Below are 23,934 nucleotides of genomic sequence, written 5' to 3'. Positions count from 1 at the left end.
AGCAAAAGCAAGGAGGAAGAGCAGGTCTGTGAGGCCCTGGGTGGAAACAGGAGGACCCCTGTGGGGGTGGGCTTCAGCAGTTGCCCAACAAAGCCACCTCTGAACACTGACACTGAACACCTCTGAACACTGACACTGACTGTAAATATGGGCAAGGGAAATGATGCCAGCCGACCCCTTTATATAAGAAAGCTCTATAGGGTGCTAACACCAAGTGGTTTCCTGCAAGGCAACTGAGCCTCCTTCCCTACTCACTTAACACTGTCAGGATAAGTATGGAATTTAACCATTTTCAGTTGCCATATGTCCTCTTTTCCCAGGACATGCCCTCTTTTTCAGGGGTGGAGTCGTTGCAGCGACCCATAGTTAACAGGAGAAGTCGGCAAATGTGTCCTCTTTTTTGCTCTTCAAAATATGGCAGCTTCTAGCCCAGGGATAGGAAACTGGTGCCCCTCTGTCATGTTACTCAACTCCTATCTGCCTCAGCTAGCGTAGTGTCAGGAATGGTGGGAGTTGTTTTCCAGCAACATCCAGGGGGCGGCCACAGGTTCCCCATATCTGAGTCCTAACCAAAAATAAGACATTTAATCCTGAGCTGGGGATTTTAACATCTGCACCAGTATTACTTAAGATCAGGCCTCGCTTCTCCTCCCCAGGGATGCCAAAGGATCTCCTAGTCTCCTTTCCTCCCAGATGGCACCCAGGGAGCAGATACAGACTTAAATTTGAAAGAGCTGGACACTCTTCTCTCTCTCTCTCTCTCTCTCTCTCTCTCTCTCTCTCTCTCTCTGGAGATGCATCATCTCAGCCCAGTTAGGGAAGGGTTAAGCTCAGAGACAGGTTATAATTAGATGCATCTCTGCTACATTTACAGCCCAACACAGTATGTACGTATGGGGAGGATGAAGAGATAAGAGTCTGTTGCCTTCTTTTATCTGCAGCCAGCCAACCAGCAAGAGTCGACTGGGAAGGGTGTGTTCAGCAAGGCCGGGCAAAAGAGCTGCTACCCCAAATAGCCAAGCACAGCAATTGCAAACAAGACTACCGTTTCATTAGGAGGGCAAGCGATAAGGACAGCCCTGCTGCACCAGCCCAGCTCTAGACCAGCATCCTGTTCTCACTGTGACCAACTAGATGCCGATGGGGATGCAGGAAGCAGGACCTGAGGGCAGCAGCTCCCTCCCCACTTCTGACACCAAGTGGCTGGGATTCTGATTCGTCCCTCTGCCAGGGGAGGTAGAACACAGCCATTGTGTGTAGGAGCCACAGAAAGCCTCATCCTCCATTTGTCGAATCTCTCATTCTTTAAGTTAAATAAAAAAAAAACAAAAATGTTGGTAAAAAAATATGACAGAACAACACAAAAAGGACTTACAACAAAAAACAGAATTGTTAATAGCAAAAAAAGGTGAAATACTTAGGGGTATGGTTGACAGCAAAGAATATAAATATCTTTGAACACAACTATATAACCACTTGGAAAGAAATAAAGAGAAATTTGGAGTTATGGGGGAGGATGAACATATCATTGTGGGGAAGGATATCAGTAATAAAAATGAATGTATTGCCAAGAATGTTATTTCTATTCCAGTTGATTCCAGTAATCAGTGGAGCAGGACACTTCAAACAATAGCAGAAAGATATTTCAAAATTTATCTGGCAGGGGAAGAAACCAAGGATAAAATATAAATTGTTAACAGATACTAAGGAAAAAGAGGTGGTTTTTCCCTGCCAGACGTGATTATACTATGAGGCGTCCTGCATTTGCTGGCTTCAGGAGTGGATTGTTCTAAAAATTGTTCTAAGCTGCCCAAATTTGCTGGTCGTCGCCACAACTTCTCATGGGAACAAATTCCATAAATCTATGGAGAAGTACTTTCAACATTCTTCTGCTGTTCAGCTTCCCTGGATGCCCTGAGAAGCCCACAAGGACCTGTGCGCCACAGTACTCAATCCTCCTGCAGTTTCTAGCAGCTGGTATTCAGTCACACATGACCTCCAAACATATCCATGAGGACTTGTAGCCACCGCAGTAGCATAGGAAGGGGTGTGTGGCACCCCAGGGCAGCACTTGAGGCTGCAGGGTGCCTGAGCCACTGCCTCCCTCCTGGGCACCCTCTGGGCTCAGCTCTGCCCAAAAAAGTAGCGCAGGGCAGGGTTTTCCGTGCCAATGAGCCATCGAAAGATGTGTTCTCCATAGATTTGCCCATGTTGTTGGTGGGCATCCCTGCCTCTTGTAGGAACAAACTCCATAGTTCATCTATGATAGGCAGGTTTGGTCAAGTCTATGGTCAGAACCGGAAAGAAAGAATCAAATTACATTTGTACAAAAATGGCTGCCAACCAGACAGCAGTAGCTGTGGGCAGAACTCTATCCAAAATCCAACAAATATTTATCGTTGGTTTACATGAAAATTTTGTCAGTCAGGAATTCACTCCAAGTCCTGCATACCCCACTATAATCTCTTCAAATTACTCCTTCCGGGGAGGGGAATGTGTGTGTGTGTGTGTGTGTGTGTGTGTGTGAGAGAGAGAGAGAGAGAGAGAGAGAGAGAGAGAGAGAGAGAAAGAAAGAAAGAAAGAAAGAAAGAAAGATCCTTAAGGAAAACCTGAGCCATTATATCCCATCTTGATCACTGAGATCATCCAGAGGAGTGCTGTAAGCTGATGCCCATGTTACAGAAACCCAAATGGCCTCAGCTAAAAGTTGGGCATTTAGTGTGGTCCACCCTTTGCTGTGGGAGACAACTTTAGCAGAGATTCAGCACCTGTAGTCCCTCTGGACTTTCAGGCATTTTTAAAAAGCATTTTTTAAAAAAGGAGATAGAAGAATTATACAACTTTTAGAAAACATCTGAAGGCAGCCCCGTTCAGGGAAGTTTTTAATGTCTGAGATATTATTTTTTATATTGTGCTGGAAGCCACCCGCAGTGGCTGGGTAAACCCAGTCAGATGGGCAGGGTACAAATTAATAAAATTATTATTAAGTCAATAGGCCTTTTCATCCGTTTAGCTAGCCAGTCCCCTTAATGGTTATTTGTATTGTTTTAAACCGTGTTTTTTTCATAGTCCACCGTGCCCTGAAAGTTTATAATATAGCAGCCTAGAAACACTTTCCCATAAATAAAATAATTAAAGCCCCTCCTTTTCCCAGCTGCACTGTGTTAATACCCAGAATGTAGACAACAGACGTGGATAATATTTCTTGCAGACAGATAATCCCCTGTACCAGCACTCAAAATGTTTTCACAGATAAGCTGCAAAACCGTCTGTTCTGATTGATCCAGGTTGGGGATGTTGCGGGAGGGGGATTAACTTCGCCAATAAATACATTGGCGTGCCAAGGGGAAAATGGGGCAGCCACATCCTGCACTGATATTACTAAAAGGGTAGTGCTATTAACCACAGGGGGCCCTCACACCCTTCCACAACTACTCCAGATTCTGATGGGGAGGCCCAAATAAGGCCAAGACAACCTCCCTTTACCAAGCCAAACACGTGAGTTGATGCTAATGTTTCGGAAGAGGGGCACCTCAACAGCTTCTTCTCTCCAGCAGGGCTAGCCAGTGAGGTGCACTCCTGACGTTCCTAGTTTCCCCTCAGGACCAACAGTCAGGCATGATAGAAGTTATCATCCAAGAATGTCCAGAGGACTACCTCTTTGTTGGAGCAAAACATGGCCTTCCAGATGCTATTGAACCACAGCTCCCATCAACCCTGGCCATTGGCTGTGCTACCTTGGAGCTGATGGAAGTTGAGAATCCGAAGAACTCTAGAGGTCCCTACCTCTACTTTTGAGTCCTATGCCTGTTCTTAGCAGATTGGTATTCTTGCCTGGTTGACCTCTAGAATGCAGAAGTGTCCCAGGCGACTGGTTTTCCAGTCGGCAGGAGATGGGGCTCCAGTCTTTTGGGTACCAAACTGTCATGAAATTGTAGGGTTGGGAGGGACCCTGAGGGTCACCAAGTTCAATGCAGGAATATCAAATAGATCAGACACCCCCAACCTGCGGCCCTCCAGATGTTTTCGCCTACAACTCCCATGATCCCTAGCTAACAGGACCAGTGGTCAGGGATGATGGGAACTGTAGTCCAAAACATCTGGAGGGATGAAGGTTGGGAGTGCCTGAACTAGATCATACGTGAGTGATGGCCATTCAACCACTGCTTAAAAACCTCAGAGGAAGGGCAGCCTGCCACTTCTCGTGGGCTCTGGAACAAGAATTAACTATGTCAAACATGCAAACATATGTTAATTATATCTTCCTTAGATACCTTGCCCAATGGAATGAGAGGTGGGTGGCTGCTAGGTAAGCAGCCTTTTTGTCGGCATCTTGCTTACACAATGCCTTCCCCAGAAAGGCTTGCCTGGCAGTGGGGAACCTGTGGCCCTGCAGCTATTTCTGGATAACAACTCCCATCTTCCATTGGCCATGCTGGCTGGGGATGATGGGAGTCCAACAATGTCTGGCGGGCCACAAGATTTAAAGTCCCCTACTTTGGAGTCTCAGATCTGGTCTCCTCATTTCAATTGCTTTTGTTTGATTTTATCACAGCTGAAAGCCTGTAAATTTTGATAATAAACCCGATTTGCAACGGGGGTTGAATAATTTCAATTGCAACTGCATGTTGGGATGTTATCTCACAGGTTAACTAGGCAAGAAGATCATAACCAAAACCCTCCACAAGGACTAAGAGAGGTGGGGAGAAAGACCACTCACCACTGCGGACTTCCTTGTAGGTAGGATTGGGGGTAAACCCTCCTGAGAAGCCCACCTGGGTGGAGAAGACACCTGGCAGCTTCCAGAACATTCTCTCCGCTCCCCAGAAACACCCCATGCCTGGGTAGAAAAAGAGGTAGGAGAAAACCCAAACGTTATGAAAAGGCTGCAGAAATAATTCTAGGATTTTTGAATTGTTTCAGCATTTTATCACTGCTATGAAGGGTGATCACAGGGTTGTGCTGATGTTTCCCCGCCCCAGGCAATGGGTTCACTGAATATGCAGAAGGGGGTTGGACCATGTCTCTTGGCTCCATCCCAACCACGGCAGATTCAGTGTCAGGGATGGGGGGGATGTCAATACACATAAGGCTCCTTTCAAACTAGCGCCAACACCTAGGGGCAGAGGAAGTGGGCAGGGCCAGTGAGCATGCTTCATGCATTCAGCAAACACACCATGGCTGTCTCAGGTCACACCTACACAATAAATTTAAAGGACTCTTATGCCCCTTTGAAAAGTCACGGCTTTCCCCCAAAGAAACTGAGGCAAGCATCACTGATTATGGGTGTCAAGAACTGCAACTACGAGGGTAAGCTACAGTTCTCTTTGCAGGGAAATCATAGCTGTCCATCGGTGGGCCAAATGATTTCTGGATTCATTTCATTACTTTCTGTTCTAGGGCAAGATTTGAGGACAGCCAGTACTGAAAGCCAACGGGGGCGGAGAGAAATTGTACTCAAACCTGGCCACGAAACAAGAACCAGTCACGTACCAAATATTGCCATCTGCATTCCTTCCGGGAATGGCGGGTACATTGGATTTTTGTTGACGGCATGGCTGGCTGGCAGGGGGAAAGAGAAAGAGATGTGAATATCTCCTCTCTAAGTCTCCAGGAGCTCAAATAGGACATTTCCTAACTAGCCACTTTAACATAAGATCGTAACCCCTGCTGCGTCATAACAAGGATCACAAAACAGTGCAGTGGGGTTACACCACTGAGACTGCACACTGCAATCCTATACACAGGGGTAGACTATGGTGCTAACCTTTAAAGCCCTAAACGGCCTTGGCCCAGTATACCTGAAGGAGCATCTCCACCACCCTTGTTCAGCCCTGATACTGAGATCCAGCTCTGAGGACCTTCTGGTTGTTCTCTTACTTCAAGGTTACAGGAAAACAGACAGAGGGCCTTCTCGGTAGTGGCTCCCACCCTGTGGAATGCCTTTCCATCAGATGTCAAGGAAATAAACAACTATCTGACATCTGAAGGCAGTCCTGTTTAGGGAAGTTTTATTTTGTGGTATTTTATCATGTTTTTAATATTCTGTTGGGAGCCGCCCAGAGTGGCTGGGGAGGCCCAGCCAGATGGGCAGGGTATAAGTTGTTGTTGTTGTTTCCTGCTCTCTCTCCAGCTCACAACAGTCCCAGACAGCATGGACCATGATCAGTGTGGATTGGAACTTTATTCTGATAACATCTGGAAGGTATCACCTTGGCTATCCTTGCAGTATACACCTACTGTCATAGAATCATATGTTTGGAAGGGATCTTGAGGGTCATCTATTCCAACCCGCTTTGCCAGTTCAAGATCTGCCGTGTAGGATGTACTGAAGAACATAAAAAGAGACTGCTGGGCCAGGCCAAAGGCTCACCAACAGCGGAGCCTTATCGTCCATGGATGTATCTCTTACTATTATTATTCCTTTTCTCATGGACCAGCAAGATTTCCTTTACACTGAGTGCTTGGCATCTCCCCAGTTCCCTTTCCAATTTTTGAAATTTATATTTATTAAATTTCTATACCACCCTTCATCCAAGGATCACTGTCTGTCAGAACACTGGAAAGTGGGGGAGCCTCTTTAAATAGTCACAAGGTTTTCCCAAAGAATTCTGAACATAGCTGTCAACTTACAGATTTGAAAATAAGGGGCCAGCAGCCTTGAAAATAAGGGACCAGCAGCCAAAATAAGGGACCTGCGGCCTCACCTGTTCCAGGCACTCCAGTCTTCCTGTCCTCCTGCAATCAGGTCAAACTCATGCTGGTAGCTTCGAGAACACTGTCCAACCAACTTTGTAACCAGAGGTTCAACTGAATAGAATCTGAATCACATGCACCACAAGGCCTATGCAGCCTCAACTTAAGATGGCTCCCCGGCCTGGCTTTGCACTGCAAAGTTTGCAGCAGCATGTGCAACAAAATGGCGTCCAGCATTCAAAAAACCCCTCAGCTTGCATTAACTAGCCACACACAAGGCATGCAAGCTCCACCCCCAGTTGTTCTTAGACTTCTTATTGGGTGAGCAACACAGCCAAGCAACACAGTTGGAGCCTCCCTCCTCCCTGGCCAGCAGGGAGGGAGGGAGAGGAGCTGCTTCCTTTGAAATTTAAGGGACATCATTTAAGGGACATTTAAGGGACGTCCATCAATAAGGGACAGCAGCGGGACATGGCGCTGGAATAAGGGACTGTCCCTTCAAATAAGGGACACTTGACAGCTATGATTCTGAAAACTGTACTTCGTTATGGGGCTGAGACGAGCTAGGAGACCCCTGTTCTCCTTCCCAGAGCTACAATTCCCAGAATGGTTTAGCCATCGATCCCTTTTTTCACAGGGAACTCTGAGAACTGTAGCTGTGAAGGAAATAGGTATCTCCTAACAACTCTCAGAAGGGATGTGGGTGGCGCTGTGGGTTAAACCACAGAGCCTAGGACTTGCCGATCAGAAGGTCGGCGGTTCGAATCCCCACAACAGGGTAGCTCCCGTTGCTTGGTCCCTGCTCCTGCCAACCTAGCAGTTCGAAAGCACGTCAAAGTGCAAGTAGATAAATAGGTAAATTTATAAATAGATAAATAGATAAATCTGGCGGGAAGGTAAACGGTGTTTCTGTGCGCTGCTCTGGTTCGCCAGAAGCGGCTTAGTCATGCTGGCCACATGACCCAGAAGCTGTATGCTGGCTTCCTCGGCCAGTAAAGCGAGATGAGCACTGCAACCCCAGAGTCGGTCATGACTGGACCTAATGGTCAGGGGTCCCTTTACAACTCTCAGCACCTTTTAACAAACTGGAGAGAATTCTTTGGGGGAAGTCACCTCCAGACCATAATGTTTAAAGCAATCTAATAACACTTTAACAGTCATGGCTCCCCATTCCTCCCCCCCACCAAAAAAGAATAATCCTGGGAACCGTTAAGGATGCTGGGAATTGTAGCTTTGAGAGAGACCAGCTAAGCACCCTTAACAAAATGCAACATTTTGCCTGCCCATTTCCCCCCCCCCCATTCCAACCAGAAAGCATTTTTCCCCACCAGAAAAGCGACACCCCCCCCATTATTACAACAATTTGGTATTTGGTTGATAGGATGCCAAGAATACTGTTAAGTACTATAACACGGCCGTCATCTACAACCGGCACGGTTAGGCGCTTTCTAAGGTTGAGAGGCCAGCAGAGGGCTCACTGCTGACCCAAGATGCTGAGTCCATGTCTCATTAGCAGCAGGAGAAAGAAGGGTGCAAGAGTCAATCTCCTCTTCCTCCTCCAAGCACCTCTACCCCTGAGCAATGGGCACTCACACACACACACACACCCCACACACACTGCCCAAGGAATCACTGCAGAGGTTTCTGGGATGAGCAAATAGATCAATTTCAGTTCCTCGTTTTTCCAGCCCTAAGTTCAGTTTTCCAACATTTTTCCATTTCAGTTTGCAAAAGACTAAGATATGAATAATGGCCTCATTGCAATTCATTTCCATTTCTCCAAATATACACATTGCCTCCCTTCCCCCACCAAAAAGAGCTTTCTACAATATTTTGTATGTTACTTTCACTTGTATATGGATTTATATGCACACTTAGTCTATGCTGGAGAACTGCATTGCAAAACTAGGAGAAGCGCGGATTTCGAAGGAGTCCCATGTTCACATCTTATTTTGGAAAAATGCAAAGTGGGTAGGTCCAACTTTAAATGCAAACTGAATCAAATTTCTCCTCCCACCCATCCCTATACAGTGGTACCTTGGTTTACAACCATAATCCGTTCTGGAGGTCCGGTTGTAAAGCAAAACACCCAAGGTGCACTTTCGCCAATGGGGCCTCCCAAAAAAATGGGTTGTGATAAAAAAAGGGTTGTAATTCAAAAAAAGGGATACGCACTTCTGGGTTTGACATGGTTGTAATCCAAACCAAGGTACCACTGTATCTGGGGCAATCTTGGTTGGAGGTGGGGGGGAGGCACAACCTGGTGACTGTGCAATCAAAGCCTTTTTTCGCTCTGCTATCTTAGCCAAGAGCCCAAACGGAAACTCGGGGTGTTGGAAGGGCACCACAGCAGAGGGAGACCCATAGGCACCCTGTGATCTGAGAGCCCACAGAAAACAGCAACCAGCCCTGCTCCACAGAACCCAGAAGCGATCGGCGCCACTAATCGAAGGGCTTAAAAGAACTTACTGTCAGCGAGACTTTTAAAGGGATTAGACAAATTAATGGAGCACAAGGTTGCCAATGGCTACAAGCCATTATGGCTATAGAATACCTCTAGGATCAGAGGCAGCACAGCATTCCTTTGGATACCAGTCCCAGGGGAATTACAGCAGAAGGGGGGCATTGCCCCCCCTTGCCCTGCTGCTGCGCTCCCCCCAAAGTATATGGCTGGCCTTTGGCCTGATCCAGCAGAGCTTTTCTTATAGAATCATAGAATTGGAAGGGACCACTAGTTCAACCCTCTGCAATGCAAGTATCTAAACTAAAACTCTCCCGAAGCAATTCAGAGGTACACTGCCTCTGATGTGGGACGTGAAAAACAGCCATTGTGGCTAGTAGCCATTGAGAGCCTTATCCTTCATTAATTTGTCTAATCACCTTTCAAAAGTTGGTGGTTGTCACCTCTTGGCGAATGCATTCCATAGTTCTAACTACATGCACAAAAATTTCCAATACAAAATAATTTTTTCTTTCGTTTTGTCAACTTCTCACCCCATTTTCCATTGGGTTCTTTATTTCTCCCCCTTGCTGCACCCTATCTTCTCTCTCTTATACCGTAACAAAAATAAAACAATCTCCGATTCCTTCTATTGCTCGTAGTTCAAATCCTGTTCACTATAAAAAGGTAAAGGTAAAGGTACCCCTGCCCATACGGGCCAGTCTTGACAGACTCTGGGGTTGTGCGCCCATCTCACTTAAGAGGCCAGGGGCCAGCGCTGTCCGGAGACACTTCCGGGTCACGTGGCCAGCGTGACATCGCTGCTCTGGCGAGCCAGAGCTGCACACGGAAACGCCGTTTACCTTCCCGCTTGTAAGCGGTCCCTATTTATCTACTTGCACCCAGGGGTGCTTTCGAACTGCTAGGTTGGCAGGCGCTGGGACCAAGCAACGGGAGCGCACCCCGCCGCGGGGATTCGAACTGCCGACCTTTCGATCGGCAAGCCCTAGGCGCTGAGGCTTTTACCCACAGCGCCACCCGCGTCCCCCTGTTCACTATAGTATTTCTTTAAATAATCCGAATTTTCCCACAGTTGGTTTCATTGGATGTTACCGAGTTCTGGTCCAGGCAACTCCCAGTTTAGGCGCATTGGAATGACAAGCAATCATGCACACAGCGCCAAACCCTGAAGTAGCCCTAAAACGTCACGAAAACGTCTTATAAAGGGCTGAAGCAGGCTTATGTGCTCTCTGCCAATGCGTGCAGGGCTCCAGGATGAAACTTCCACGCGAAAAGAGGATTACATGTGTACCTGAAGAAGCGTCTCCACCCCCATTGTTCTGCCTGGACACTGAGGTCCAGCGCCGAGGGCCTTCTGGCAGTTCCCTCACTGCGAGTAGTCAAGTTACAGGGAACCAGGCAGAGGGAAGAGGGCCTTCTTGGTAGTGGCACCCGCCCTGTGGAACACCCTCCCACCAAATGTCAAAGAAAAGAACAACTACCAGACTTTTAGAAGACATCTGAAGGCAGCCCTGTTTAGGGAATATATTAATGTTTAACAGACCACTGTATTTTAATATTTTGTTGGAAACCGCCCAGAGTGGCTGGGGAAACCCAGCCAGATGGGTGGAGTATAAATAATAAATTATTATTATTATATTATTATTATTATAATGAGAAAAGGAGAACAACCTCTCCAGATGAACTTTCTCCACACTGCATCATTTAATAAACCTGTATCATTTTCTCTCTCACTTGCCTTTTCTCTAATTCACTGGTTCTCAAACTATTTCCGCCACCTTGGTTCTATCATCTCATCCCTGGTACCCCTTACCCTACCCTATAAAAACCATTATTCAGAATAAAAGCTTCCACTAAGTATGATAATAACACAACAGGTGTCAAAACAGTAGCAATTAATTATTCAAAATCAAATTCAAAATCAAATCAAGACTATTCAGCAAAATGGGTGAACTTCAGCAAAATGGGTGAACTTGATCCCGTGATGCCAACCTTTCCAAGTCTGAAAGACTTTTACATCTCCACCTCCTCCCTGCCACCCGCTTGCCTCTTAGCACTCCCCCTAGGTAACTCCACTGCCACCCCCCAGAGGGTAGCAGCACCTACTTTGGGAACCACTGTGGTTCTGAGAGCCAGTGTGGTGTGAGAGCCAGTGTGGTGTAGTGGTTAAGAGCGGTAGTCACGTAATCTGGGGAACCGGGTTCGCGTCTCCGCTCCTCCACATGCAGCTGCTGGGTGACCTTGGGCCAGTCACACTTCTCTGAAGTCTCTCAGCCCCACTCACCTCACAGAGTGTTTGTTGTGGGGGAGGAAGGGAAAGGAGATTGTTAGCCGCTTTGAGACTCCTTAAAGGGAGTGAAAGGCGGGATATCAAATCCAAACTCTTCTTCTTCTTCACTGCTCTAAAGCAAAAAGCCCCAAACATTCCTTAAAAGGGGGTTGTCAGCAGGAAGGGGACTGGCAGCAAGTTGAACAAGGGTGCAGGTCCCAATGCCAAGCGCCTGGGTCAGACCACTCATGGAAAAGAACCACAGAAAGACTAGGACTAGCTGCCGAGAAACAGTTTCTATCCAAATGCGATTTTGGTTTTAAACGCAGTGTAAGGTATTCTCTATGAGAGTACATTGTATTTAATTATGGGGTATCAGAGTTTTTAGGGGGTTAACCAGGCTGGGATAGCAGGCGTGTTGGTTTTTGAATGTCTGATTTATACCCGTATTTTTCGCTCTATAACACGCACCAGACCATAACACACACGTAGTTTTTAGAGGAGGAAAACAAGGAAAAAAATATTCTAAACGAAATAGTGGATATATCATTTTTGTGGTTCATGCTGTGGCCACAGACATGTGATCTGACAGTGAGTTTGGAGTAGCCCAATGCAAAAATCCTGAGGATCCATGTGGATCCATGCTTTGTAACCACGGAGGAGGGAAGGAAGGGGAACCATGGATCCTCTGCTCACGACTGCAGCAGATCCCCCCCGCCACCCGCAGGCATTCGCTCCATAACACGCACAGACATTTCCCCTTACTTTCTAGGAGGAAAAAAGTGAGTGTTATGGTGCAAAAAATACGGTAATTTTTTTTTCAGTCTTGTTGTTCTGTATGGGACAATGACAATAAAGATTATCATTTTATCGTATTATCGAATTGTAGAAGTTGGAAGGAACCAAAATAGTCCAACCTCCCGCAATGCAGGAATCTTGCCCACAGCTCTCCCCAGGTGGGCTTGAACCACCAACCTTCTGGTTAACAGCCAGACACACTGACCCACTGCACCACTGGGGAACAATGCTGTCAGAACAGTGCTGCGCAGCCACACAGCCCAAGAAACTAGGCCTCCTGCTAATCAGAATCCACAGGCAAACCCCAGCTTCTCTAGGGAATGCACGCTCAAGTTATACACTCCCTCTATCACAGATTAAGGCTACAAAAGCCCAGGACTGGTTTCTCTCCTCACCTGCACTCCACCCCAGTCCTTCCGCTGCAGATCTCTATTTTAAGACTCTACCCAACAGCACGTGATCAATCAGCAGGAAGGCTTGCTTCATGAGCAGCTTCCAACCCCAACAGATGGAAGCAGGCTATGTTTATAGACGGCCTGGGACAGATCAGCCGAGTCCTGCCTTGGCTTTAGTGCTGCTTGCTGGGGCCTCCCGAGGTGAAGCGGGAGGGAGGGCGAGTCCGCAAACCTTCCTGGAAGATTAGCCTGGACGTTCTCAATGTGGGCAGCCACACATAACTCAACCCTGTGAGTTAGGGCATCCCCGTTGCTTCCTCTGACCTTAAGCGCCATTGGTTATTATACGGATCAGCGGAGAAGGGGCAGTGCCAAGGGGCACAATGTCTGCTTGCGTAGAGAGAAGCAGGAAAGCTTTCTCTAGGATGCCCAAGCAGCAGGAGAAGAATGCAATGGTGGAGGCGGAGGGGAGGGAAGGGGCTTTGGCTGAAGGAGGATACGCAAGAAGAAAGTGAAGATCGACAATGTTTGGCAGCAGGCATGTAAGAGGGAAACCGCTGATTAGTCAACCCAAACCAGAACACAGCTCTGCAGTCTCATAACCTGCATTGTGTAGATGAGTCATAATTGTTCAGTAAATAAACATGCATTCCAGTGTTTTCCAATTATATTTTATATAGGGAGATTGGGGAATCCCAACAAAAATGGGAAATGGGAAGGGAACTCGCCAGCATTTCTTCATCCGCCCCATGAACAGAACAGCAATCAATCCAGCGAATGTGATTGGCATTTGTTGTTGTTGTTGCTTTCAGTCTACAAACGACACATAACTGATCACGTCCCCCCAACCCTTTGCACTGAAACTGAGTTGGAAGAACGTAATGGCAGTGTGATTTCTGTAATTAAATGTAATGTTGCCACAGCAGACCGTGAGACGAACAACACAGGTTTTGGTGGAAGATGAAATGGAAAAGGAACAGGACTGCATGTGATGAATATAGGACAGAACGGAAAACTCTTTCTTCTTACATCACTACTTTTAAACAACTACTGGATGAAATTAGCAGAGTCCATGGAATTCATACACCCATGTTATCAGGTAAAAAAAAATTACCATAGGGACTGTTTTAAAGAATTTTACACTTAATAATGGCCATGACTCCAGGAGCCAAAAAGACAGGAGAAGGCTGAGTGCCCATGCAATGCTCACCTCTTGCACATGCAGAGAACACCACCAAACATTGTAGTCAGGGAAGAGATGTGGGTTGAGAAACATCAGTGCAAAATATGCATGATTTCTCTTATTTTTGCACTATTTATTTTGATTTTGAGTCACAGGGGTTTTGAGAGCTAGTGGAGGAGACTGAAGTCCACCGGCCAGGCTTTGCAAATCTTCACAGTTGTAGAACACTAGAAACACACACACTTTAAACACACACACACAACACGCGATTCTCAAGAAGTTCAGAACCTTTGCCCAACAGCACATTCTGAGCTTTTTTCACCCAGCCATGAAGTTCACTGGGTGAAATTGAGGCCAATCATTAACCTATCTCACAGGGTTGCTTAGAGGACAAAATGGGGAGAGGGCCTCAGTGGCTGCTTTAATGTCCCTGGAGGAGAGCTAATATTTAAATGTTACTACATAACTAAAAACCTGCATGCTTCCTTTCCTAATAAAAATTCATCCAAGCCGGCTTATACAGTAAAATATTAAGAGATACAGTGCGGTATAACAGTTAAAAGTGGCAGACTAAGACCTGGGAGGCCAGGGTTCAAATCTGCCCTCAGCCAGGAAGCTCACTGGGTCAGCTTGGGCCAGTCACTATCTCCTAGTCTAACCTACCTCACAGGGCTGTTGTGGGGCTTAATGAGGGGAGGGAACTATGCATGCCACATCGAGCTCCTTGGAGGAATAATAAAAATAATAAAATAAGAGTACGCCTACTGTAACAAATAAAATAGTGTTTCCCTCCCAAATTCCCAAAGAACAATTCTAATAACAAATACTATGTATTATAGAAAAGATCACACAATGTTAAGACTGACCCGCAGTGGCTTTTGAAGCAGTGTTTCAGCAAACTGTTCTTAAAAGCTTTATTAATTTTAAAAGTATATTTAATATCAGAATGGAACTGAATGTACTGGGATATGAAAAGAAAACTGGGGGGGGGGGGATATTTGAAATCAATGAATAGGGATAATCAGTTTCAGTCTTTCATTCGTTCCGAAGCAAATGCATTGGGGAATGAATGGATATTCTTTTCATTGCTTTCATTCATGTCGGTTGGAGAGCTCACCTGCTCTGGAAGCAAAGGGGGAGGCTTCTCATCATCTGTGCCATTCCAGGCACTGTAGGTAAATAAAGTGGTCTTCCCTCCGTCCATCAAAAGTGGTCTCCCCCTACCCATGCCACCTGCCACAATTCCCCCCTCCCTGTGCCATGTCATAGCACAGGGGATTCTGGGTAAATATAGCAGTGGCTGCAAGAAGCAGGCACCCTCCTGCCTCCCTGATCAGCCTAGCTGCTGCCACTGCAGGCAGGGGTTAAAAAAAAGGCACAAGAAAGAAATGGCAAAAAGAAATGCGAGCAAGGAAATATGTGGTTTCTATGTGTGAATCATAAAACAAATGGCTGAAACGAACAAACCAAATGAACAGAGTACCAAAACGAGAGGCAATACAAGAATTCACTGTGTGCCTCTGTAGGAAACTGCTGCCTTGCCATTGTGTGTTTGGACAGCTAAGAAAGTTTCAATTGATCCACATCCTGGTCTAGTCATACCATTTTTAAAAAACAACAATAACAAAGGAACTGTCTGCACTCCCTTTTGGCTACGTGTACATTGCAAAGCCACAGCACGCCCCCACTTCAAAAGGAAACTCACTAGCTGCAGAGTGAAATAGTCTGCTGTACAAGGTGGGAGAATGATGCCTTCATGCAGAGATATGGGATCTGTGGCCCTCCAGATGTTTCTGGACTCCAGAACCCATTATCCCTGACCCCTTGGCCACAGGGGCTGGAGCTGATCAGAGCTGGAGTCCATCAAAATAGAGATAGCAGGTTCGCCATCCACGCCTTGAGTTAATGTGTGTGCAGTTACATACGTGAATATTCAAAGAGTTCACATGAATTTGCTCCCTTACCTACCCCTTTAATTTTCCAGAAACTTAAACAAGCAGGCTGAAACCTCAAAAAACGAGGCCTCCAGCATGCAGGAATTCATTGTAAAAGAGAAATTTTAAAGAGACAACTAGGAAGCATGATTTTCCAGAGGCAAGAAAGGCGCCAGGAAATCAGCATTGTCACGGAAAGGTAAGGCACATCCAAAAAGATAGCCTGCCCAGCTTCCTTAAATCCTTACTTGGTAAAAGCGAAATTAGCATTTCAAAGCATCCCAGCCTCTTTGTACCTCAGGATATAGCATACAAGCCAGGTGGTGGCTATATATAATAAATCAACACTGCGTTGACATGTAAAGAAGAGCTGAGGGAAGGTCTGTGGTTCTCTTCTCTTTCTAACGTTCTCCTTAACACATGTCTGCATTGGAAGAATTCCAGCCAACCCAAGCTGCCCTCTAGCAGAGAGCTATTTCCCTCTTTTATCTCTGGCTTTCTGGACCACACCCACCTGATACGCTTTGCAGTGCATTGCATTGGCAATCCCAAACCCGAAAAGATGCAGCCATGTCTCCGGCGCTGCCTCAACTGTCCCTAAACCTCAGAGTGCACAAAGCAAATGGGAAAGGTTGGGAAAATCAGAGGTCTGCAAGATGGAATTTGCCCAGGAAAAGGGCCATGGAAAGGACGATGCATTGCCAAATACAGAAATCAGGAGAATAATGGATGACAGTCAAGAAATAACAAAGCAGGCTTGGGAAGGGTTGTGGAAAACCTGCTTTGCACGCTGAAGGTCCCCGGTTCAATCCCTGGCATCTCCAAGTAGGGCAGGGAAGAACACCATCTGAAACACTGGAGAGTGGTGCTGCCAGTCCGTGTAAGCAATATAGAGCTAGAAGGGACCAAGATTCTGACTCTGTACAAGGCAGCATCATATCTTCCTAGGACTCAGCCAGCCCAGCCCACAACCATACACCCAACCATCTGGCATGCAGAACAAAAAGAAATGGCAGAGACCCAGCGTGTGTGAGTTGGTCCTCGATTTTCCTACCTGTCCCGAGCTACCTGCCACAGACGCCGGACGCTGCCCATTCAGGAGCCCAACAAGCCGGGGCCATGCAGGGGAGCCACAAAAGGGGAGATAGCAGATAACCCAAGGAGGAGTCCAAAGGCACGGAGGCCCGCTTGGATCGGCTTGATGTTTTGGCTGCCAAAGTGGCCAGGCAGCTCGGCAGCTCCCAGCCAACTCCTCCCTGTCTCTCTGCTTTTCTCTCTCACTCTCACTCCCTTTTCCGAGCGGGAACAAGCAGGCTACATAATTTCCTTGGCCCAGATTCAATTCAATCAGCATAGGAACTGCCACATTCCCTAAACGCAACCCCCCCTCTCCGCCTGAAAATATATTGCAAAACAGAACGAGCCAACCAACAGCCTCCACGAGAAAAATATCAAATATGAAATGGATCCCCCCTCCAAAATAAATAAAAAAATAAAAATGTAGACGCAAGAAAATGTCCAATTCAGTAGCCTGTAATTCCTATTCTCTGCCTTTCTGCGATTCACCATTTTTTCCTCACCTCCCATCCATACAACATCGCCGCGTCCAGGCTGCCCCAGTCTTCCATGGCATCTCTGCCAAGCATCCTTGGCAGACCTCCAGCCCGTGCCAGCTTTATTCTCTCTCTCCCTCTGTCTCACGGCTTCCCTGCCAACCTTCATCCCAACTGTAGTGGTTCTATGCCACCCTCCCCCCCCCTTTTCGCTCTACGCCTGCCTGGCGGAACCCAGAAAGCTAGCCAAAAAAAAAAAAAAAAGTAGGCAGATCCAAACATTCACAGCAACTAGTTTATTTATTTAAAAACACCCACAGAAAAGAGGGTAAAGAAAAGAGCACAGCAGAAGCAAAGAAGCTTACCTCCTCTGGTGCGCGGTCCCTCAATTCCTTCAGGCCAGTACCCGCCCTGGACTCCTGTGGGTGCCCGCCTCGTGCCCTCTATCCACAAGAGGTTCTGGGTGTCAGGGAAAGGGGTGGGAGGAAGATAAAGCAAGCCAGAGAAAACAAGACAAGGAGGACCCTGTCGGAAGCCTGGCAACTTTCGCCTCCAAACGGTGCCAGGGTTGCTTCCCCCCTTCTGCCATCAGAAGAACGGGCAGGAAAACAGCCACTCTTTTTATATGGCATCAGCTTGCTGAGGTGCAAAGCATCATGGGACCAAGAGAAAGCGAGAGAAAGAGAAAGGGAGGAGAGAGAAAGAACAACTCGGTAAAGGCAGGAGGAGAAGGGGAGACAATGAGCAAATTTACATTAAACATGCCAGTTCTGCGGCAGGATGCGCACGCGTGTTTTGTGTGTCCAGACAACACACACTGAAGAAGAGATCAGGATTAGCCAAGGAGCCAAAACACCAAGCTGCTAATAGTTCTTCCTAAGGTAGAGGTCGGGAACCTGTAGCCCTCCAGATGGAATACAACTCCCATCGTTCCTGATCCCTGGTGGCTATGCTGACCGGGGCTACTTCAATAACAAATTCATACCTTGTTTGCTCTAAGTACCTGATATGAATCTCTCCCAGACTAGTAACACTGTTTTGCTTGGCCCTGCTGCAAAGTTTTGTACCCAGGAGAACAGAAGGAAATATAAAGTATTTGTTTATTCGTGTGTTTTTTTATACTCCGCCTTTTTCCCTGAGGCGGCTTACAGGTAAAAATAATAACAACTCAAAACACGGGGGGGAGGATCATTTTTTTTTAAAAACACACAATTAAAGAATTAAAGCTTGCTTTATTTATTTATATACCGCTGTATCAGGGGGAAAATATATCAGAGCGGTTTGCAACAATGCAAAAACCTAAAGCCAAACAATATCATAAAAAGTTTGTTTTTTTAAGTTAAAAGCAAAAAGGAATATAAAACAAACCAACTATTGTGGGAGATGTATTATTAACTGCCTGCATAGGCCTGGTGGAATAGAGCAGGCAGGCATTTAAAAGTTGGCAGAGAGGGAAACCTGCTGAATATCTAGGATCTAAAACCATATGGATGATTACTACAGCACCAGCCCTGTCATTAAAAGCAGTCAGTTCCTCAAAGCCTGTGGAAACAAAAAAGTCTTCACCTGCAGCAAGGAGGGAGCCAGCCCAGCTTCTCTAGGGAGGGAGTGCCGAAGTCTAGGAGTACAGATAAGCATATGAAACAAAACGCTCCGTGACTTGCTTGAGAGTAAAGTAGCAGTTTGGTTTGGTTTCTTAAGAAACAGGGGAGTAACCAGAATAGAGAGAAGTTGTTATTGTTTTAAAAAACCTGGTCTGTTTGCAAGGAAAAAAACCTGACTGAGGAGCAAAGTCAATTTGCAACCACTTCAGCTGAGACGCGATCCAAGATCTTCTTGCACTGTCCAGGTGGCAAACTGGCCATCTGAGTAGAAAGAGGACCGGTGCTGTTTCAAGATTATGAGTTCCAGAGAGTCGACTGTGTTAGTCAGCTGCAACAAAAAACTGACGGCTGCACATTTACCTGGAACAAGTCCTACTTCTGTGTGACCATGCCTAGGCTTCCACTAAGTGTTGAGCCAGGAAGCTTCAGAATGCAAGGTACATGCTTTGCCACTGAGCTACAACCCTTCCCAGGCCTGCTTTGTTGTGCCTTCACCAGCATCCCCTTCCATCAGTCTCCAGAGTTTTGATTCTGGCAATACATACATCCTCTGCAAGGCTTTTGAATTCACCACCATGCCCCTTGCGCTTGGCAAGCATCCACTCTGCAGACCCTCATCTTCCACCTTCCCCTTCTGACTTGGGCAGTCCAAGGTGAGGCAGAGCCAAACTGTGAGTGATCAGCGGTCCAGACTGAAGGTCTTTTCCAGCCCTATCTATAGATGCTAGGAACTAAAGCTGGGAATCTTCTCCGCTGCAAAGCACAGAATGATCTAACTTGTCAAGATGGGCTGGATGGACCTTCGTTCCAGTTCAGTAGGGTACATCTTATGGTCAACGGAACTATAGCAACACCCAGCATCTTCTTCTGCATTGCGTTCATAATCTAAAAACAAAGGGGCTGTGGCTCAGTGGCAGAGCATCTGATTTTGCATGCAGAAGGTCCTAGGTTCAAACCCTGCCTGCTCCATGTAGGACTGGGAGAGATTCCATGCCTGAAACCCTTGAGAGCTACTACCAGTCAATTTAGACATTACTAAGCTAGAGGAATAGGGACGCGGGTGGCGCTGTGGGTTAAACCATAGAGCCTAGGAGTTGCCGATCAGAAGGTTGGCGGTTCAAATCCCCGTGACGGGGTGAGCTCCCGTTGCTTGGTCCCTGCCCCTGCCAACCTAGCAGTTCAAAAGCACAAAGTGCAAGTAGATAAATAGGTACTGCTTTGGCCGGAAGGTAAACGGCGTTCCCGTGCGCTGCTCTGGTTCGCCAGAAGCGGCCTAGTCATGCTGGCCACATGACCCGGAAGCTGTACGCCGGCTCCCTCGGCCAATAAAGCGAGATGAGCACCGCAACCCCAGAGTCAGTCATGACTGGACCTAATGGTCAGGGGTCCCTTTACCTTTACCTTTAAGCTAGAGGAACCAATGGTCTGACTCAGGGTTAGGCAGCTTCCGAAGTTCCCATGCAAATACTTAGGCTGCATACACATCATACATTTAAAGAATCATAGGAACTTCAAGAGCGCTGGGAATTGTAGCTCTGGAAGGGATAAACTACAATTTCCAACAAAAAATTTTAAGGGGTGCTTTAAATGTGTATCTGCTCAGCTTATAGAAGTTGCCCAGTTCAGTCCCCTACATCTTCGGGTCGTGATGGAAGAGACTCTAGGCCTGAAATCTTGGAAAGTCACTGCCAGCCTGTGTAGACAATGGGACTCAGCAGAAGGCAGCTTCCTGTGTTCCTAAGCAAGATGCCCCAGCACTGGGGCGCACCTTTTCATTTCCTACAGACATGGCCATTAGACTAGGTCATTCAAGTGCCTTTGTACCAAGCAAGACTACAGGGGTTAATGGCGACTGACATTATTGCATGGTAGATGTGCAAAGAAAGAAACCCAGATGCTCCCAACCCCTCCACCGCCTTGCGCTACCATGTGATGGTTGCAATGACAGTCGCCACGTTTCAGGAATAATCTTGTTCCAAAAGACACTTTGGGGAGAGAGAGTGGAAGACGAGGAGGAGGAGGGGTACGAAGGCTGCTGGGCATCCCTCCCAGCCTTTTATTCCTCTGCTGTCTCCTAGCAACACTTATCTGTTGCCATGGAGAGTGCAGTATACCCCATCCCCAATCAGTATCATTCCATAGCACAGGCCCTTGGCACATGTTCAGAATGTAAACAGGGATGACACTCTCTTGGAAAGAGCAGCTGGGAAACCAGCAAGCATTTCCCCCCACCCTAATGCATACAACCACCTACCCATTCAATCCAGCATAAAGTAGAATAATAATAATAATAATAATAATAATAATAATAATAATAATAGATAACACAAGTTATGGAGAGAGCATAAAACATGCTCACGCCATCTCCAGGTGATCAGCAGAGCTTATCTGAAATGCAGAGTGCATCAAATGATGGTCAAGTCATTATTTTCTTTTATTGCTTGTAAGAACAACTCAGTTGGACCTTCAGGATCTGAAGCAACGTAGCTCAGAGCTTTTCCTCTACTGAGAGCACATGTCCAACTCACCCTGTCCAGCTCATAATGGCATTACTTTCACACACAGTTCTTGTGCATGTTGCTCGGTCACAGTGCTAATGAACGCTATGAAAATATTAAGAGCACTGGAAGCTGCCTCATACAGAATCAGATCACCATTCCATCTAGCTGCATATTGTCCGCTCTGACTGGCAGCAGCACCCCAGGGTTTCATGCAGGGGGCAGTCCCAGTCCTGCTGGGGACTGAACCTGGGGCCTTCTGCATGTGAAGAAGATGCTCTATCATTGAGCTGTGGCCATTCCCCTACTTAATTAATAGAATTATAATCTCTAATACAAATATAATATACAAATTAAAATTACCATGAATGGGGGGGGGTTCATTGTTGTGCCTCAATCTCCCTGCTGCTCACCATATAGGAACAGTGACAAGCTTTGGGATTTTTAGGGTGAGGAAGAGGGACGTGGCTGAGGCATATACAGTGGTACCTTGGGTTAAGAACTTAATTCGTTCTGGAGGTCCGTTATTAACCTGAAACTGTTCTTAACCTGAGGTACCACTTTAGCTTATGGGGCCTCCTGCTGCCACTGTGCGATTTCAGTTCTCAAAGTTCTTAACCTGAGGTACTACTTCCGGGTTTGCGGAGTCTGTAACCTGAAGCATCTGTAACCCGAGGTACCACTGTAAAACTAATGTGCCTGGTGTGGTGAAAGTGGAAAGAGAGTGGTTTCTCCCCTCCCCTCTCCTAATACTAGAATTCAGGATCATCCCATGAAGCTGAAAATTCAGGACAGAGAAAAGTAAGCACCTTTTCACACAGTGCCGTAGTTCAATGATGGAATTTGCCCTCTCAAAATGTAGTGATGTCCACCAACTTGGAAGGCTTCCAAAGAGGATTAGAAAAATTCATGGACCGCAAGGCTATATCGGTGGACGCTCATCACAATGGCTCATCATACCAAATCCTGGATCGGAGGCGGTATATCCCTCTTGAGGCCCAGTTGCTGGAGAACAACAGTGGGAGAGGGATTTCACATTCATGTTCTGCTTGGCCTCAGTCCAGTATACCTGAAGGAGCATCTCCACCCTGCATCATTCTGCCCGGACACTGAGGTCCAGCTCTGAGGGCCTTCAGGCAGTTCCCTCACTGTGAGAAGCCAGGTTACAGGGAACCAGGCAGAGGGCCTTCTCGGTAGTGGCGCCCTCCCTGTGGAACGCCCTCCTATCATATGTCAAAAAGAACAACAACTACCAGACTTTTAGAAGACATCTGTTTAGGGAAGCTTTAAATGTTTGATGCATTACTGTATTTTAATATTTTGTTGGAAGCCGCCCAGAGTGGCTGGGGAAGCCCAGCCAGATGGGCGGGGTATAAATAATATAGAGATGAATTACTTTTTTCTGGGTGAGGGATCCAAACTAGAAACCAGGGTGAGGAGTTCTAGCTTAGCCTTCTCCCTGATACTGTTTTGAATGTGTACAATCCCTTCTTTGCCAAATGGGGAAACATATAACCAGGCAGCTCCTTAGTGCTAATTAGAAATGGAACAGACAAGGAGGCTTTACAATCTTATCTACTGCATGCACAAACTAGAACTTTAGACTGTGTGAGCTTCAAGAAGCAACGAGGTCAGGCATGCTGTCTCCCTTGGACTTCAGTCTTTGTGCTTTTCCTGTCAAAAATCACTTTATTACACTGCTTTACATTCCTGTCCCACTTCCACCAGGGAGATCAACACAGCATGCACGGTTCTCAGTGTTAATATCACAACAACCCTGTAAGGTAGGTTGTCCCAAAGTCATCCAGTGAGTTTTTCGTGGCTGGGCACAGGGATCTGGACCTGGGTTCTCCGCAGCCATAGTCTGAGGTCACATCCGCTGTATAGCATTGGACTTCCCCTAAAGAACCCCGGGAACCTTTGGGTTGTTCAAAGTTCTGGGAACTGTTCTCTGAGGAGTAAATGACACCTCCCAGGATTCATTGGGGGGGGGAGTCATGTGCTCAAAATGTATGATGGCACTAATAGGACCTGTGAGAAATTCTCTACACCACATTGACTCATCAGTCTTTTATAGAAAGAAGTCTTCTACATCTCATAGTATTCACCTCCATCCAAATGTTCAGCTTTGCAGGTAACATGCAAAGGACAATAGTAAGCCTGGAAAAGGAGGAGGGTTCCCCACACTCTCCCCTAGACCCACCATTTGGGAAGAACCATAGACTCTCAACACCCAGCCACGGGCATAGCCAGGATTTTTGTTGGGGGGCACAGACCTTTTGTTGCGGGAGCAGGCCTCTTGTTAGTGGGGGCAGAACCTCTGTTTGCTATATATTTTTATTGATGGGGGGGCAGCTGCCCCTTCCTGCCCTCCCTTGGCTAAGCCCATGCACCCAGCCCCTTATTCCACACAGACACGTGAGCAGCTTGGATAACGAACGGAAGCTTGCACACCCATAACTTATTTTGGGGTGCAAATCCCAGCTTCCGATTTTTCTGCTCCGGGAGCGTCATGCGTCAGAGCCAGTTTGCCACAAACCACA

At 46.8% G+C, this 23,934-nt stretch overlaps 1 protein-coding gene and 1 non-coding gene across 6 annotated transcripts in view; one reads left to right on the top strand and one right to left on the bottom strand.

The window, feature by feature from the left end:
- Positions 1–23,934, bottom strand: part of LOC128418651 (mitochondrial peptide methionine sulfoxide reductase-like) — a 43,990-nt gene that overhangs the window by 19,480 nt on the left and 576 nt on the right. Inside the window, exons 2-4 of one of the 5 annotated variants that reach the window (XM_053398602.1) lie at positions 17,655–17,928; positions 5,494–5,562; positions 4,721–4,840 (exon numbers count right to left, since the gene is read on the bottom strand). In XM_053398602.1, coding sequence (XP_053254577.1) covers positions 4,721–4,840; positions 5,494–5,536 — 163 coding nt within the window. In that variant the 5' untranslated portion in view covers positions 5,537–5,562; positions 17,655–17,928. Of the gene's footprint in view, positions 1–4,720; positions 4,841–5,493; positions 5,563–17,316; positions 17,474–17,654; positions 17,929–23,934 lie in introns of those variants that run through there. The other 4 variants (XM_053398597.1, XM_053398598.1, XM_053398599.1 and 1 more) reach the window with 4 other exon arrangements.
- On the top strand, positions 19,790–19,862 carry TRNAQ-UUG (transfer RNA glutamine (anticodon UUG)). Its single transcript has one exon. It is a non-coding gene; the product is annotated as a tRNA-Gln (tRNA).

This window comes from Podarcis raffonei, chromosome 8 (genome assembly GCF_027172205.1).
Source record: "Podarcis raffonei isolate rPodRaf1 chromosome 8, rPodRaf1.pri, whole genome shotgun sequence".
NCBI lineage: Eukaryota > Metazoa > Chordata > Lepidosauria > Squamata > Lacertidae > Podarcis > Podarcis raffonei.
Note: the sequence above shows the minus strand (reverse complement) of the source record. Positions and strands in the feature narration are given on the sequence as shown.